Genomic DNA, 16,452 nt, shown 5'->3' on the forward strand with positions numbered 1-16,452 from the left:
CAAAGGTCAGCCTGAAGATGAGAGCAGAACATGTGCAAGATGGTACACGCGGTGATAGTCGTAAGCCTTACCATTTGCTTTACAGAAGTGATCGCTGTTAGTTACCTTACAGAAGGAATTACTTTAGGAACTGTCATTTTTGTTTTAATTATTGCTGGGAATCAGACACCAGAGAAATTCTGCACTTGCTGAGAAAAAGTCATTCTTGTCCTCTTCTAGTACATTGTTTCCTCCTGCGCATCTGCGCAGGCAGACACTGAGGTTAGAAGTATGGATGTGGGCCTTTGCTGAGAACAGTAAAATACAAATTTTGACTTTATGTCTCTGTGGCTTGTATGTGGATGTAATAATGCTCTAGTCTTGTGAGAACATTACAAACATAAGCAGCAAATGATCATAGTATGATACTTATTTAAGGATTGGTGCCCTACCCATAGCAGATTGAGTATATAGGCCTGTCTTTTACTCCTTGAACATGGCTAGTTTCTTTCTCCTTAAGGCAAACATATTAGAGGTTGTTGGAAGGAATATCAAGCCTTTGCATTGTAGCAGTTCTGAAAAACCTACAAGAACATTTAAAATTAAAGCTAAAATCAAATAAAACTCTTAGAGATGTCAAATAAAAAATTAGTAAAATATTAATATGACTGAACTGTTCTCCCTACCTGTGGTGATGTAAATCTTAAAATACAAGAATCATGTTCTGCTATTGGATCTGACTGTCATGTCAGCTGGTAGCAGTTTCTTGATAACATTTTTATAGTTTTTCCCTTTTTTTCCCTAGCTCAGTTGAGGATGAATTGTAGTGGGGTGAAGGGAGAGGTGAATGGATGCTGACAACTCCACAGCAACCGTGGTTACTGTCTTTGGTTGGCTAATGTCACACCATATGATACCAGGTTAGGGATGAACCTGCCAACAGTTATGGCCCTATAGCGATCAGCATGGCAGACATGCAGAGGAGCAGCGCAAGTTGAGGGCAGGAGAAAAATGTGAGTACATATGCACAGAGGACATGCAAAGGGGGTAGGTTATTGCAGCATGGAGCATTATGAAAGTGGGAGGCCAGTATTGATCGGGAGGAGGGCAAGGGAGCAGGCAGGACTCTTGTATAGATTTCTTTTTCTCTTTTCTATGACTTCTATTGAAATTGTAAATGTACCATTTATAGTAAAGTAGCTTACAGGTTTGTTCTTCACAGTTTGTAGAAAAATCTGAGAAACCAAGATCTGGTTCATCCCCTTGCCATCTCAGGATGATATCTGCCCAGATCATTCCAGGCAATGATGCTAGTACTGAAGATGTTCCAGGCATCTTGCATTTAAAAAAGAGTACATAGCCTGGACGTAAGAACAGGTGAGTGTGCTGAGTAATTTATCCAGAAAATATCAAGTAGAGCTGAAAGGGGACTAATGCAGAGCTTCATTTAAAGTTGAAAGCAAAACCTGCTCCTATATTGCTGCAAAACCAGAGACAGTTCCTTTTCTATCTCAAACCCCAGAAGAACCAGACTCCACGATGTAGATGTTAAGGTAGGACTCAAATTGAGTTAATGAAACTCTTGTGTCTACATGCAGCAGAGGCTTAAAAGATAATGTATCAGCCTGGTTCTGCTCAAAAAAACTTGGTGGTTTGTTGACAGGATACCCTAAACAGAAAAAATGGCTAAGATGCCACGTTCAGTATTGCCTTCTGATGGTCGTTCAGCTGCCTCTGGTGTCTCATCAGCAAGCGGTTTTGAGCAGCACTCTTAAGTGCAGTGGAGAAGGTGGTGCTGTCCCTTGGAGACTGGCAAAACCAATGCAGCATGTGGGGTGGGAGGCATTTTCTTCACATTTTTTGGATGTTTGCCTCATGTAACATCTCTCCAGGTCTGCGCTAGGTGAATTTCCCTCTTCACCTAAAGAGCTCATCCACAATTTGAGGATGGGTAATTGTCACAGGGGAGATCATACTGCACGGTGCAGAAGTTTTAAAACTTGCCTTGAGTAATACCCAGGAGTGGATTAAAATCAAATGAGCTATTTCTGCAGGAAAATGGCTTCCTCCTCTGCCTTCTGCCAGAACTTTTCCTTCACAGCCCATCTTCTACTCTATCCTGGACAAACACCGTTCTTCCTTTCCCCATCCTGCTCTTCCTATGTCAGGGATGGTTTCTTATTTCCTCTCATTCCCTCGACAAGCCTGTAGCTTGCTGTTGTCTGTTGTTCTCCCCTAGCTGGCCCTGAGAGAGGCAGTGAATGGGGTCCCCATGCCACACACAGGAGTCACAGGCTATCTGCCAGTCACTCAGGCGTGTGCTTAATGGGAATGGTGGTCTGGTGGTCTTGGTCTGGTGGTCACTTGAAGACCAGGCCATGCATAGAGGGACTGGATAAGGAGAAGGGTCACATGACAGCCTTGCGGCAGCATGTGTTACCATTGATTAATGAACATTTCAGAATGGAGAACAAAAGTAATGAAACATGAAATAAGGCTGTTATAAAAATGTGTTGGAGGATTCACTCTGTGGTCATACTTTTGGGCTCTGAATATTATGTTGCTAATAGTTTTGTATTGCTGTTGGCTGGGGTACCTCAGCCATCCTGGGACCTCTCTAGATGATATTTGCAAGTATTGGACTCGCATTTTCCTGCGAGTCTATTTTTTCTTTCTGTGAGACAGCCCTTATTGCTCATCAGATGTGTTATTACCCAAAGCTGTTCCTCACCTGGTGTGACCAAGCAGAGCTTCACTGAGTAAAGAAATGGACAAAAATGACTTTGTTTTGTCTATGGATTGCAGAGAAGGACTTGGCAGTACTGGTGGATGAAAAACTGGACATGAGCCAGCAATGTGCGCTCTCGCAGCCCAGAAAGCCAGTCGTCTCCTGGGCTGCATCAAAAGAAGCGTGGCCAGCAGGTCAAGGGAGGTGATTCTGCCCCTCTACTCTGCTCTGGTAAGACCCCACCTGGAGTACTGCATCCAGCTCTGGAGTCCTCAGTACAATCATGCTATGATTCTATGATCTGGCACATTTATGCATCCATTCACTTCTCACCTCTGCACTAAAATTAATCCAGAAATCACAGTTAGTAGCATGGAAAACCCTTATAGGAGTGGTCTTGTATTATTGCACCATTAATCTCCAGGCGACCACTGAAGGCACTGATCAGGGTCTTATTGTGTAAGCTCCCCTTTTAGCCACCTCTGGAGAGTGATCCATCCCACTCTGTGCTAGAGCTGGGCCTCAGCTGTGTAAAGGCAGGCATGAACATTTGGGTCTGTGTCTGATCTACTTACCTTTTATGGTCAATGGAGAGGAACAGGCACTTCTAGGTCATGATTCATCTTGTCCAAATGTAGGCGTCAAGAATAATTAGGTGAATCACACTCTAAAACTGCTTATTTCTCTCCACTATCATGGGAAATTATAAAGGGAGGATCAGGTGATCAGCTTATAAGCATACACCTACCCTGCCAATGTCTCCAGGGAGGTGAGATGAACCTCCTACAGGTCTAAGACAGGTGTGATGAATTGCCCTCTGGAGGGTCTCACCCCCTTCCATTGCTTAGGAAACAAGTCAAAGGCAGGCACCTAGCTTGGACTAGTCACTTAACTTCTAAGTTACTAAAATTAAATTAAATTACTCCCACCCTGAGTCTGTATCTGCCACTAATAAGCAACAATTTTTTTCTGGAACGGTTGGCCATTCTCCAAAAGAGGTATCAAGGGTTCAGGAAGCAAATGCTGACAAATTTCCGAGAAGATTCAAATTTAATTTTTTAGTATTTTATTTAAAGCTTTTTATTTTAAATTATAAGTTTTCTCTTTTGATGATCAATTTGTAACTCCAAAACACAGAACAGCTTAACTCTCCTTTGGCACTGGCAGGGTTAACCTGAGTACTCTGATGGCAGGAAGGTTGTGCCTGGCTGTTGAGGGCAGATTTGGACCCTTCCTCCATAACTCTTTTGTGGCATCAATCTCTTCTACTTCAAGTTCTTGTTTGTCCGAAACTTGAGGAGCAAGAGGATTGCCTGCTGGAAGTTGTCTCCCGTCACTACATAGAGCAGGAAGTTTCCAAAAGTATTTAATGCTACTAAAGGTTTAGGTATAATAAACATAAAAAGGATCATGTTCTTCAAGTGGCAGCTAACTGGTTGTACTTGGAGCTCCAGCCGAATCCCTCAAAAGATGTGGAAGGGGAGGAAGCACACACAGAAGACCACCAAGAGGACGACGGCAAGTCTGCGAGCCTTTTGTTTGTGGCAAGCCCGCCTGTGGGGCCCTGTAGCCAAGGTGTAAATGATGAGCGTGTAGCACAGAGTGACCGTCAGCAAGGGCAAGAAGGCGGCAAACATAGTCAGCAGCCAGTTATACCACCGACTAGTGTCAAGGTCCTCAGCAGCAGCCAGATCCGGGCAGATCGACCTGTTCTGCATATGCCTCGTGGCAATCAAGATGCCCAAGGGGCTGATGGCCGCCAGGAAAATCATCCAAACTACTATGCAAGTCACCACTGCCCATCTTCGTTTTTGAACAAAAAAGCATTTAATTGGGTGGACAACTACAAAAAAGCGGAAGATACTGAAGCAGCTAAGCAAGATAATACCACTGTACATGTTGAAGTAGAAACTAAAGTGAATAAACTTGCACATGAATTCTACAAATATCCAGTTATTTTCGTTAGCAGAGTAGTGTATAAAGAAAGGAAGCGTGGCTATATATAATAGGTCAGTGGTAGCCAGGTTTAGCATAATGATGCTGCTGCTTTTCCAGGGCCTCATCTTGACAAAGTAAACAAAAACTGTCACGATGTTCCCTGGGAAGCACACCAGGAAGATTAGGCCGTAAAGGACGGAGAGGTAGGTTTTCACCTGTAAGAAATCTTCAACCTTGCAGCTTGTCAAGAGGTCTGTGTGGCTTGGCAGAGCAGTAAAATTGCCGGTGTGTTCAGATGCCATGTTTGCAGAAATCTTCTTAAAGCTTTACAAAAATCAGATGTTTAGTTTTAATTGATTTGTTGGGACAAATGCTTTCAGTTAAATCTTTTGTCGCTGGAGCAAATGTCATATGTTTGGCAAGTCATAGTAGAGGGAGGGAACAGGGATTTGCTGGCATACCCAGCTCTGACCTAGATAACCCCACTCAAATGTTTAATTTCACCCTTCCCTCTCCTTTATGTTTAATTTTGATAATGCTTAATTTTACTCTTGCTTTATTTAACCTCCTACGTTGAAGAAGACAATTACTGCTTATCTGCAAAACTTCAGGAGTAGGAAGCACACATTTAGAGAGCTAGAGAGAGTTTGTGCCTAGATTTTGCAAAACTCTGAATTAGTTCTAGGCTTTCAGAAAGTAGAACCATACCCATATCTTATCTTCATTAATCTGAGCTAATCAGTGTTTTGTGCTCATGAAACCAGAGATGCTGTTCTGGTCTCAGGAAAATCAAAAGACGTTAGGTTCAGATACAGACCTCAGGACCTGATGCTCCCATAACCTGACAAGCATAGCTTGTTCCCTGAATATGATCTTATTCTCTTGGAGTCATCAGAGTATAAAACTTGTATGAATGCTTAATTTTTTTAAAAAATCAAAAAAGTAGCATTAAACTGATTTAAATGATTAAAGACTGTTTCGCTTCATAGTAGCATAAAACTGATTTAAATGATTAAAGACTGTTTCTCAAAGCACAGAGAGAGAAGGTGGAAAGCACAGACATTGAGTGAAGGCACTGATCTTGCTTCCCATTTTGTGCAAATTGGAGCTAGATAGACTTGTCCCTGAAAAGGTTTCTTGTCTGCCATGGCCAATTTGGATCTCTCCACAGTGAGTTCAAGACATAAACTTTCTTGGTAGTGTTTTAACCTGAAAGAATGGTAACCAAGGATGAAAATCATCTCATCTAACTTCAGATATCAAAAAGTTAGATGCTTAAAGTGGACCCAGTCATCCTAAGCCCCCCTTTATCATAAAAGGGAGAGATGTAGGTTCCTCCAGGACAAAATATATATTCCTAGAAGAGAGGTTTCTAAGATAAATGATTTACTCTTTTGGCATACTTATTTCTTTCTGTTGACAACAAAGACAGACCCAGGTGACTAGTTCAGACCTGCACGTCTAACCTTTAGATGTCTCAAGTGAGGCAAGAGGCGTGCCACTGTGGGTCTTCAGCATCTCAGGTGAGCACCACTCCTCCAGATCCTAACCTAGCCCATCTGAGAGAATATTTTAAAGTGACTTCATAAAGTGCTAGACAGGGTACTGTCAAGCCCAAATTACTCTCTCTTGTCCCAGAAACACAGTCTTTAAAGTAAACCAATGTTACATTGAACATCCAGGATGAAATCATTTAAAAAAAAAAAAAAAGACAGAAGTGTGCCTTATTGTAGTCCTGGAAATCGTGTATAGAATTAGTTTTTGATGTGACTCAGTTAATAGCATTTAGCATGTTACCTGTATGGATGTTTCTGCATTATCCCAGTGACTGGTTGAACATGACAAAATTTCTCTGACAAAGCCAGTCATTAAAGCTAGGACACAATAGGAATTATTTGATCATAACCAGTCAGAAAGATGGGTATCGCTTTGTTACTCAGGAGCACTTCGGAGAGAAATTTGAACAGTCTCTCCATAATTTAGTTAAAACATTAATGCTTTTCAACATGAATGTTAGCGCTGATATAGCAGCTTTGCAGTCAAAGATGCATTAGGTAAAGGCCGTGAAGCTTGTTTTAAACAAATCCAGATTTATATTCAGACAAAAGCTAGGGATATACACGTTTTCTCTCTTTTCTGCTGCTTGGTGATACCACTGTCACCCACATTTATGCCTCTCACTGGTATATTTCAAGTAAAGTTAGACAAAATTTTCTAGAATATTTGATTCATCCCCAGTTTAGTTTTCCTGCACTGCTGATTGGTTCTTCACTGCACTCTTGAACCCTCCAAATTGAAAATGGAGAAATATTGCTTACCTGAAAACTTGCAGTTCTGCTTCTCCATTTGATATTGCTTTGAGAAAAAAGCATTACAAATGAAATGTATTTATGTCTTCCTTACAGTGAAGCAGGTTTTAGTATGGCTTTGCAACCATATACATTCACTCCCTGGCAGACTGAGACTCCATGTGGCTGTAAATTAGGAGACTGGTAGAAAACCTCAGTTACTGGCTCAGGTATCGGCTCTTAGGTCTGGGCGGCTGTATGAGATCTCTTTTGCCCTCTGTCATTCATGCTGTCTTGCCTTCAGTGGGCAGATCATGCTTTGCTGGCAGCAGTTCTGCGTGCTGAGGTAGACCTGTAGTATTCAAATAGCATCGGATCACATTTAAATTAGCGTGTGTGTGTGCATGCATGTGTTTGTAAAAGAGAAAATTAAATTTATTCTCCATTTCCTGTGAAGTGAAACCAGATCACCAAAGTGAATAAGGCATGTTGCCATTTCAAGGTCAGGTGAAAAATGTTATGACATACTGTTTTCATTAAAAACAAATTTCTAACAAAGTACAATTTTCATCTCATGTAAGAAATGAAGGTTTCTTTCGGCATGATCTGCTTTTCAGGAACTGTGGCAAACTTTCTGCTTATTTTTGGTGAATAAAATATCTATAGTTAGCATTGGCTGGTTATTACTGAGGTAGCTGAAGTTGCGAACTTGTTTTCTTTTGAGTCTTTGCTTTCGGGCTTCATGATTCACAAGAACTGCAATTTTCCATGCTTCTTGAACCAAAAGACTGTTCTTGAATAAAAATCTCATTATCATCCTTAGCTCAAGGAACAAGATCAAGAGAGATTATTATTTTAAAAGAAAAAAAGTCATAGTATCTTGAATTTTGAAACTGCAGGCTTCAATCCCTGAGCTTGCAACCTGGTCCATGCAAAGAGGCCCCAGCTGCCCAGCGTGGCCAGTAGACTTTTGGCCTTGGTACATTTTATAGGTCCTACTCACTGATGAGGCTTATGATCCGGCATTAAACGAGCAAGCTTTCATTTCTGAACATTATGTATGTTAGTGTACTGAGAACCACACAGATGATAAGAGTATTTTTAGGAAGACTGTCTTGACTCTCCTTGAGTGCCTGTACCGTAGGCATGAGTTGGAAGAAGGCTATCTGTTTTGCTAATCATACTGCAGGGAAATAGTGGTAACGGGGACAATCAAGACTGGGGCAGCAGTAATATCTGACAACTGGAACATTATCTATCTGTTACCATTAGGTGAAGGGCATCATCTCTGTTCTCATCTGACCAAGCTTTTCTCTAGGTCAATGCCCAGAGCACTTTCAAAAAATGTCCGAAGTTTCCCAATAATTGTAAAATACACTGTCGTGTACCAGCTCAGGGATCAGCAACTGTTTAAATAGCTATTACCCTGTTCCTAGACACTGCATGTGTCATTAGAAACCATTTGTATGAGGCTGTAGTGTTATAAGCACAGGGGGAGCTAATTATAGTTAGGGATCATTTAATGCGTCCACTACTTAATACATTATACCCCTGAGCAATAGAAAACCTGTGCAGCAGCGGCTGGTATTTATCCTTCCTTGGCGGTGGCAGTGCTTTATGCGAAGCAGAAATGGGCTTTCCTGGCACCGTGGCCCAGAACTGCCCGGGATTTGGGGCACTGGGGTCTCAAGCAGGCACTGGGGTCACCTCTGAGTATCTGACTTTGGGCAGGAAAAGAAAATAAAACTCCCATTTTCAGATCAATTTCAAGAAAGGGGAACTAATAGAAAGTCGTTGACGCAGAGCTGCTCTGCCTGGAGACCGAGCTGCGCTCCTTAGCTTACCCAAATCTTGTCTCATTATCAGCTGTAGAGACCATGTGGCTCCTGCCTTCCCCTGGCCTCCCTGTACCCTTCACCAGGGTTTCAGCAACTCCTCATTGCACATGGACCTTCAGAAAAGCTGGCTTCGATTGCAGCCATGCGACTGGCCCAGGGGCTCATGTCAGGCACTTGGGAAATTACGGATAAACTAACAAAGGCCACTTGTGAATATCTGATTTAAATTGCTTGCCTGGCATCGTGTAGGATCTCTACGAATAAAGGCTGATCCTGCACTGTGACTTTGAACTCTTCAGCTTGTGGGTCTTTTCTCTTTACCAGCAGTTTCTCCACCTCATGTCCATGGGCCTTTTAAGTCTGCCCATAGGTAGACCAATCTGATCCTTACCAAAAACGTGGTCCTTTTTGTGCTTTAAGGCTATCCTCACCCTGCTCCCCTCTACAAGCATTGGAGGGAAATCAAAATACCCTGTAGTTTCACAGTTGGCTTAAGTGACTCTAATTGCAGGCTGCTGTCAAAAGAGCTGGCAGCACCACCTCCCTCCTCTCATCCTAAACCGCATGTTTTCAACGGCCCCAGTGCTTGTGCAATCATGGGATGTGTTGGATAAGTGAGCTGACTGAAAACAAACCAATTTTCTTACTCTTGGGTTAGCTTTCTGGCACTTTGGTGAGGGGCTGTGGCTCCTCTCATGGATGTGCGGGCTCCAGGGCTTATGGGAAGCAGTGAGAGACGCTGACCAGGGGCAAGAAGAGGACAGAAGAGGTAGACATGCTCGTGCTGACAGCGATGTTGCACGGCGGGTTCCTGCTGTGCAGTGGTGTTTCTCTCACTGTTACCAGCAACCAGCCACCCTCAGCTGAAGCTAGTCTCCAGCAATGCTCCCCCTGGAGACAGCACTCATCTCTTGTTTCCACAGTCTTCCAGGCAGGCTGGATTGGTTTGTCAGATGGGCTGTAATTTTCCCTAATTTGATGAGTATTGTTAAGAATTGCAAAGACCAGCAATCCAACAGCAAAAAGCTAGCTATTTGCACCTTTCCTGAAATAACCATTATAAAATCCTACAGAGTTCGTGTGTGTATATAAATGTTGCTCTTACTCACTGTATAGAAAGGAAACTGGAATGATTCGGTGGCAGGATTATTAATTAAATACTTCCTCTTAAAACTTTACACTATAGGCTGGGTCAGCTATCACAGAGTGCATTATGTAAATAGGATCATCTTCTCACATTGTATTTTTCCTTCTGTGATGGCAGGGTGAACAGGATGCACAGGATGACAGATGAGTTCGCACACCTGGAGCACACAATCTGCCTAAAATACAGAAGTGGAGAACAAGGTCCAATGCTTTTGTTTTGCTTTGTTCTGTTAAAGCACACGTGGCTGGTTGCAAACAATGTCTCTTTCCTCCGAATGGGCTGGCCGTTAGCTTTTGCCGGCATTGGGGCGGAAGAGGTCGTAGCAGGGCTTTTTGTGGTGTCTCAGCATCACCGCTGAACTTGACTGTAATTAGGACTCGCAGGCGTGAGGGTCCACAAGTTGCTGCTCCAGTGCAGGGGCTGTTCTCATCTCACAAAACCTGATCTAAAATCCACGGGCATGAGTGGAAGGCTCCTTTTGGAGTCAGACCTTCGGACATGACAGCACCCAGTGTGGCGCAGTAGAAATGGCAAGGATAGCTCTGACTAATAACTATGTAGGAAAATAGGCAGTTTGTTGGACAAGGGCTAGGCTCCAAGTGTGAAGAGCCTTCATTATACGTTTTACTTTTGGTTCAGCAAACATATAATCTTTCCATGGGCTATTTCCCTTAGCAGACATACATTTGTTTGGCTGATCTTACTCTGTGTGTGATTGAATACCTAATTACAGTTGTTATCAGCCCACCGTCGGGAGATGCTCAGTTCTGTTGAGAATGATACCGTGCATCTTCATAACGTAGGGAAATCAGCTCCAGCTCTCCCTTCATATTTCTCCCCTGAGACAGACTGGTAAGGGCAGCATTTTTTTAATCCCTAAATGCATGGTAACTCTAAATTAATCACAGTTAAATGCTGCCATCCAATTATGTAGGTAATAGAGACTGTTAATGAAAACTTCTGGAAAGGAATATTTTACCTTAGGAAAACTACATATATAATCTGGAATATAAGCAGTGCTGCTGCCACATCAGCTGAGCAGAAGTAGTTTGATTCAGTTCCAAAAATAGCCTGTATGGATCTGAGGCACTATTTTATGGCTAATATTAGTCCTTGAAGTGAATTGGTGCTCATCGGCTACAGGGCATAGAAGATAAAATCTACTGCAGCCCTTAGATGAGCAGTGAACTTTCAGAAGGTGACTTGCCCCATGGGGAGTGGGGAGAGGAAAGACAATGGGACAATTTGCCTGCTCAAAGCCAGTATGTGCTCAGGTACCTTGGTACAGCACAAGCAAGACCATAAACCGGTGAATAAAAAACGCCAGAGGAGCACTCAGCTATGAAGTGGCCTTAAACACAGCAGCTGCACCAGTTGAAGTTTTCCCAGCAGACACTAAAAACCAAACTAAACTCATCAGAGATGTGACAACAGTTGTAATTGTGTTAGGTAATGGGGCATTTCCTGAAAATGACCCAGCTTAGTCGGTCTGAAAACAGAGAGGACCAATTTGCTGCCTTGTTATTTTGAGTCTTTTTCAATTCCAAGACAAAGCAGCCTCTAAACTCTTGTGAGATGAGATGTCCATCCTTGGCTTCCAGTAATGTGTCAGTACAGGATTCAGCAAAGGGTGCTGTAAATGTGGCCTCCAGCGTACAAGCAAGTTTTCAGTCATTGAAGATATATTCTGTTGTGGTGCCGTTGCTCTTGTAATTTGTTTTTAGGGTGCTATGGCACATGGGGGAAAGTCTGCCCTTTGCTTTAGGCCACTCTGATAAAGCTTTGTCTTCAGAAAGTGACTTGTACTGTCACAGCCCTCAACACATGAATTTAATATACACAGCCAAAGATGAGCCTTTCTATTAGCCAGATACCATTCCCTCAGCTAACATGAGCCCTTAGCTAATGCCTGGCTCTTGGCAGAAGGACCCTGGGTCACTTTGTACTGCTCTGGTCTCCCTCTGGGCCCAGCTCCCACCTGCCAAAATTCCTCCCACACTTTGGAAATGAGCCTTTCACAGAGGGACTGGTGCCAAGAGGAGCACAAGAAGGACAGGGAAGGGAGCTCAGCCGTGTAGGATATCCCAAGCTTATCTCTTTTCTTTTCTTCACACAATCACTAAAGTTATAAACTGGCAAATTAGTTGTTTGCATTACTAGTGCTTGTTTCTGATAAGGTAAGGTAATTATCAGGTAGAATTTTACTATCATAAAGCAATAAGCAGAAATAATTCTCAGTCAAAGTGAAATTAGGAGGTTGCTTGACCACAGCGACAAAATAGACAGAACTAGAAACCTACAAGGAAATGCCCCGCAAATTGTCACTTGAGTGTGGAGTCAGAGGTCTCGTATTTTTTGGAGCAACCTCCCTTGCTTTCCAGGAGATAGTTGTGCAAGCAGGGAAGGCGTTCAGACTCCTTGTCCCAAACCCTTCCCATTGCATCCCTTCTGGTAAAGTGTTGTGGTTTAACCTCAGTTGGCAACTGAGCACCTCACAGCTACTTGCTCACTCTCCCCGCCTTGGTGGGATGGAGGGGAGAATTGGAAGAGTGAAAGTGAGAAAACTCGTGGGTTGAGATAAGAACAGTTTAATAATTGAAATAAAATAAAATACTACTACTAATAACAATAGTAATAATAATAAGAAGAATATACAAAGCAAGTGATGCACAGTACAATTGCTCACCACCTGCTGACCGATGCCCAGTCAGTCCCCGAGCAGCGGCCCCCCCCCGGCCAGCAAAAATGGCCAGTTTGGGTCAGCTGTCCTGGCTGTGCCCCCTCCCAGCTTCTCACTGGCAGAGCATAGGAAGCTGAAAAGTCCTTGACTTAGTGTAAGCACTACTTAGCAACAAAACTAAAACACATGTGTTATCAACATTATTCTCATCCTAAATCCAAAACACAGCACTGTACCAGCTACTAGGAAGAAAATCAACTCCATCCCAGCTGAAACCAGGACATAGAGAAACCTTTCTACCAGCATGAGAGTGTGAAGGCAGCTCCCTCTGCTCCCTGGCTTGCCCAGGCTGCTCTGCCGGCCTCACCCCCAGATTCATGCAGCTTCCCTGCCTTTGAAAGAGTCTTGTGCTCTTTAAATGATGCTTAAATGCAAAGTATTATTATCCTCAGGCAATTAAATGGCTCTCCAACTATTCAGATTGGATGGAAGTGAGGGCTGTTGAAATAGCCTTCAATGAGATACTTCCTGCAAGCTGAGCCTGTGGAAGTCATACTTTCATTCTTTTTAAATCTAACCTTTTTCCTTTGACTACTTTGTGCTCATCTAAATCAAATACAAGAAAGAGAGGTGCTCTTCTCTGCAGAGGCTTTCTCTTGCTTTGCCTTTCTATGCTACCTTTCACCAAGAGCGTCAGGGCCACTCCTGGGCTTTGGTCAGATCTTCTCCCTCTGAGCTTTGCAGGATTTGAACTAACATAGCAACACACTTACTCGCCATGCTTGGGTCAGCTGGGGATTTCTGCTGTGAATGTCATTCTGTCATTCTGAAGACAGAGCAGTGGACTGACTGCATTGGTTATATAAGCCAAAAGCAAAAAAAGTGGAGCACTGGAAAATCAGAGTCACATAATTCAGAAAGTAACGTTTTGCCACCGTCTGTGGTGGAACTGGTTCCTGCTGGAGCAGTATCTTCAAAGAGAAATACCTAGTAAAGCAAGAGATGAGGGTGTGCATTTCACTCTCTCTACCCAAGCAGAGAGTCAGCAGAAAGCAGTTAACCTGGCTACCTTCACAAGAAATGCTATGTAAACCCAGTGGTACAGAACAGTGATGCAGTGTATTTGTGTCATTGCTCCCGGAGCTGGCACTGCCTATTCTAAACACTGTGGCAGTATCTATCAAGGGTTTGCAATAATAGGGACATGGAAGAAATCACATCACCATGGGACAGAAGATTACACTTCTCAAGAAAAGTGAGAAAAAAAAAGACAATTAGAAGAAGCTCTGTGCACTTGACCCTGGCTTTTTGGTTTTTCAAAAGGGACTGTTTACTAGTTTGTGATAAACTGAAATGATACAATGTGTTGAAGGATATAAAAAATACAATGCCCTGCATGGTTAGGCCGTTTGGGGTCAGGCCAGGTGTTTTAGCCATTACTCTGCATTCTGCCAACATACAAATCTCCTGCTGCATATTGTCGTGATTGATGGCCTGCTGGAACCTGAGGAGGGAGTTGCTAACCAGGCTTTTGCACCAGATTTCGCACATCATATTCAAAGGAGGTGTAAACTGGTGCATTGCCACTGGCTTTGGAGCCAAGTTAATTCACTCCAGCAGAGTATCTAATCCATTGGCTTTCCAGGCACAGTCACTGCAAGGAGCCGAGCGCAAACACCTCCCCTCTCTGAGGGATTATCTTGGTGTGCGCAGCGAGATGCCTGCCTTTCCTGAAATCCTCTGTCCTGATTCAAAGGGGTTTTGCCCACAGCATTGCAGGAGGTGGGGTAGAAGGAAACTCCTCAGGGCATGCTGTCCATCTGCTGCCCCAGACAGGGTCATATCCTTGGCAGTCCCAGCAGATGCTTTTCCAGCCTCTTCTAAAATCTTCTCTCTACCAAACTACTCCTCTGCTTCTTTGTGCTCACAGGACATGTTGCCTCATGTCCGACGTCTGCCCCATCTAGTCCTAGCGGGGGGCATTCTGCTTTCTGGATACAGGTCACGTGTGAAGATCACCATCATCTTTCTTTCGGTGGTGCTTCTCCTAGATTGAACAACTCTCGGTCCCACAAACTTTTCTTTTTTGGTTTTGTTTTTTTGAACCTCTGGTCTGCTCCCCGTCCAGCAGGTCCCTGTCCTTCCTGAACTGCAGTGTCAGACCAGACATGACACCCCAGGAGACACGTTACCAAAGCAGAAGGGTTACTCATCCTGCCTGGCAGTCTGTGCTCTTATTTCTATGTCCCATTCTGCTGTTTGCCCTTTTCTCAACAGCACAACATATTTGACTGATGTTCAGCTTGTGACCTGCGTAGCCCTTCGATTCTTTACTGCGGTACTGCTGCCTAAGCAGATAGTCCAGATTTCTGCAGTTTTGATTATTTTCCTACAAACATAAATTTTGCATTTGACCTCATTGTATTGCATCCTGTTTTTTTCAGATCATTTCTCCAATTTCTGTAAATTGCTTTGAATCTAATGCTGTCCGCCAGCATGCCAGCAGTCCCCTCACTTGTCATCTGCATGCTTAAAGGGTATACTTTCTACTCCATTGCACAAATCACTAGTGAATATAATAAGGGTGAGCTCACTGCATAATGTGGACTTGGATGGAAAATTTTGTCATGCTAAACATCCTAGAGCTGGGCCTTGCACTTCTCTCCTAGAAACTCCCATTAGTATTATCTGTGCCTGGAGTAGCAGCTTAGCCACAGCTCACAGCAGCATCGGCTTTTGTGCAAAATCTGAGAAAAGAAGCAAAATATCAAGTTTTGTGTCTCTTGTGTCCCCTTCCCAGAGCATTTCAGAAAGAAACCTGCTTCATCCCAAGAAAGGAGCTGGACAATGCTGGACCATCACGATGGACGATGCAGCAGCCCTCTCCATCCCACCATCACCGTCTCCCCCATTCTCTGTCTGGGACTGCTTGGCTAGCTGGGTAGCTAGCCTGGATGCTGCCTACTTGGTTTCTATCAACATTTTTGATAGATTCAAGACATTCACATGATGAACTTTGATTCCATTGATTCAGCAGTTTGCAGGGGAAAAGCATCCTGTCAGAAATTTTTTCATTAGCTGAAATCAGCATGTCTGATTTCTTCCCAAATAAACTGGGTACAGAGAAGTCAGCCCTAATTCAGGGAGTGAATGGATCTCTCTTATCTCAGGCAGGGCAATTTTTCCTGATTCTCTTCCTTAGTGGTTGCTGTACACAGATAATCCTCAGCACTAACATGGCAGCAGCTGGATTGAGCTGAAGTCTCCAGGACAGCAAGGGTAAATTGCTGATCTCTTTGCTAAGTAGCAGTAAAGTATCGTGTTGCTTCTGGGTGCCAGGGTGGAAGACAATCATAGAATCATTTAGGTTAGAAAAGACCCTTAAGATCATTTAGTCCAACCCCAAACCTAACACTGCCAAGTCCACCACTAAACCATGTCCCTAAGCACCACATCTACATGTTTTTTAAATACCTCCAGGGATGGTGACTCAACCACGTCCCTGGACAGCCTCTTCCAATGCTTGACAACCCACTCAGTGAAGAAATCTTTCCTAGTATCCAATCTGAACCTCTCCTGGCGCAACTTGGGGCCATTTCCTCTCAATCTATCACTTGTTGCTTGGGAGAAGAGACCGACACTCACCTCGCTACAACCTCCTTTCAGGTAGTTGTAGAGAGCGATAAGGTCTCCCATGAGCCTCCTTTTCTCCAGGCTAAACAACCCCAGTTCCTTCATCTGCTTTTCATAACACTTGTTCTCTACAGCCTTCACCAGCTTCATTGCCCTTCTTTACACATGCTCCGGCACCTCAACGTCCTTCTTGTAGTGAGGGGCCCAAAACTGAACACAGT

At 43.5% G+C, this 16,452-nt stretch overlaps 1 protein-coding gene across 1 annotated transcript; it reads right to left on the reverse strand.

The window, feature by feature from the left end:
- Window positions 1–3,972: 3,972 nt before the first annotated feature.
- Window positions 3,973–4,947, reverse strand: LOC103896054 (2-oxoglutarate receptor 1-like). Its single transcript, XM_009275816.1, is given in 1 exon segment — window positions 3,973–4,947. A coding segment is annotated over 1 exon segment (975 nt).
- Between the last annotated feature and the right edge of the window lie 11,505 nt (window positions 4,948–16,452).

This window comes from Aptenodytes forsteri, unplaced genomic scaffold, assembly GCF_000699145.1.
Source record: "Aptenodytes forsteri isolate BGI_AS27 unplaced genomic scaffold, ASM69914v1 Scaffold161, whole genome shotgun sequence".
Lineage (NCBI taxonomy): Eukaryota > Metazoa > Chordata > Aves > Sphenisciformes > Spheniscidae > Aptenodytes > Aptenodytes forsteri.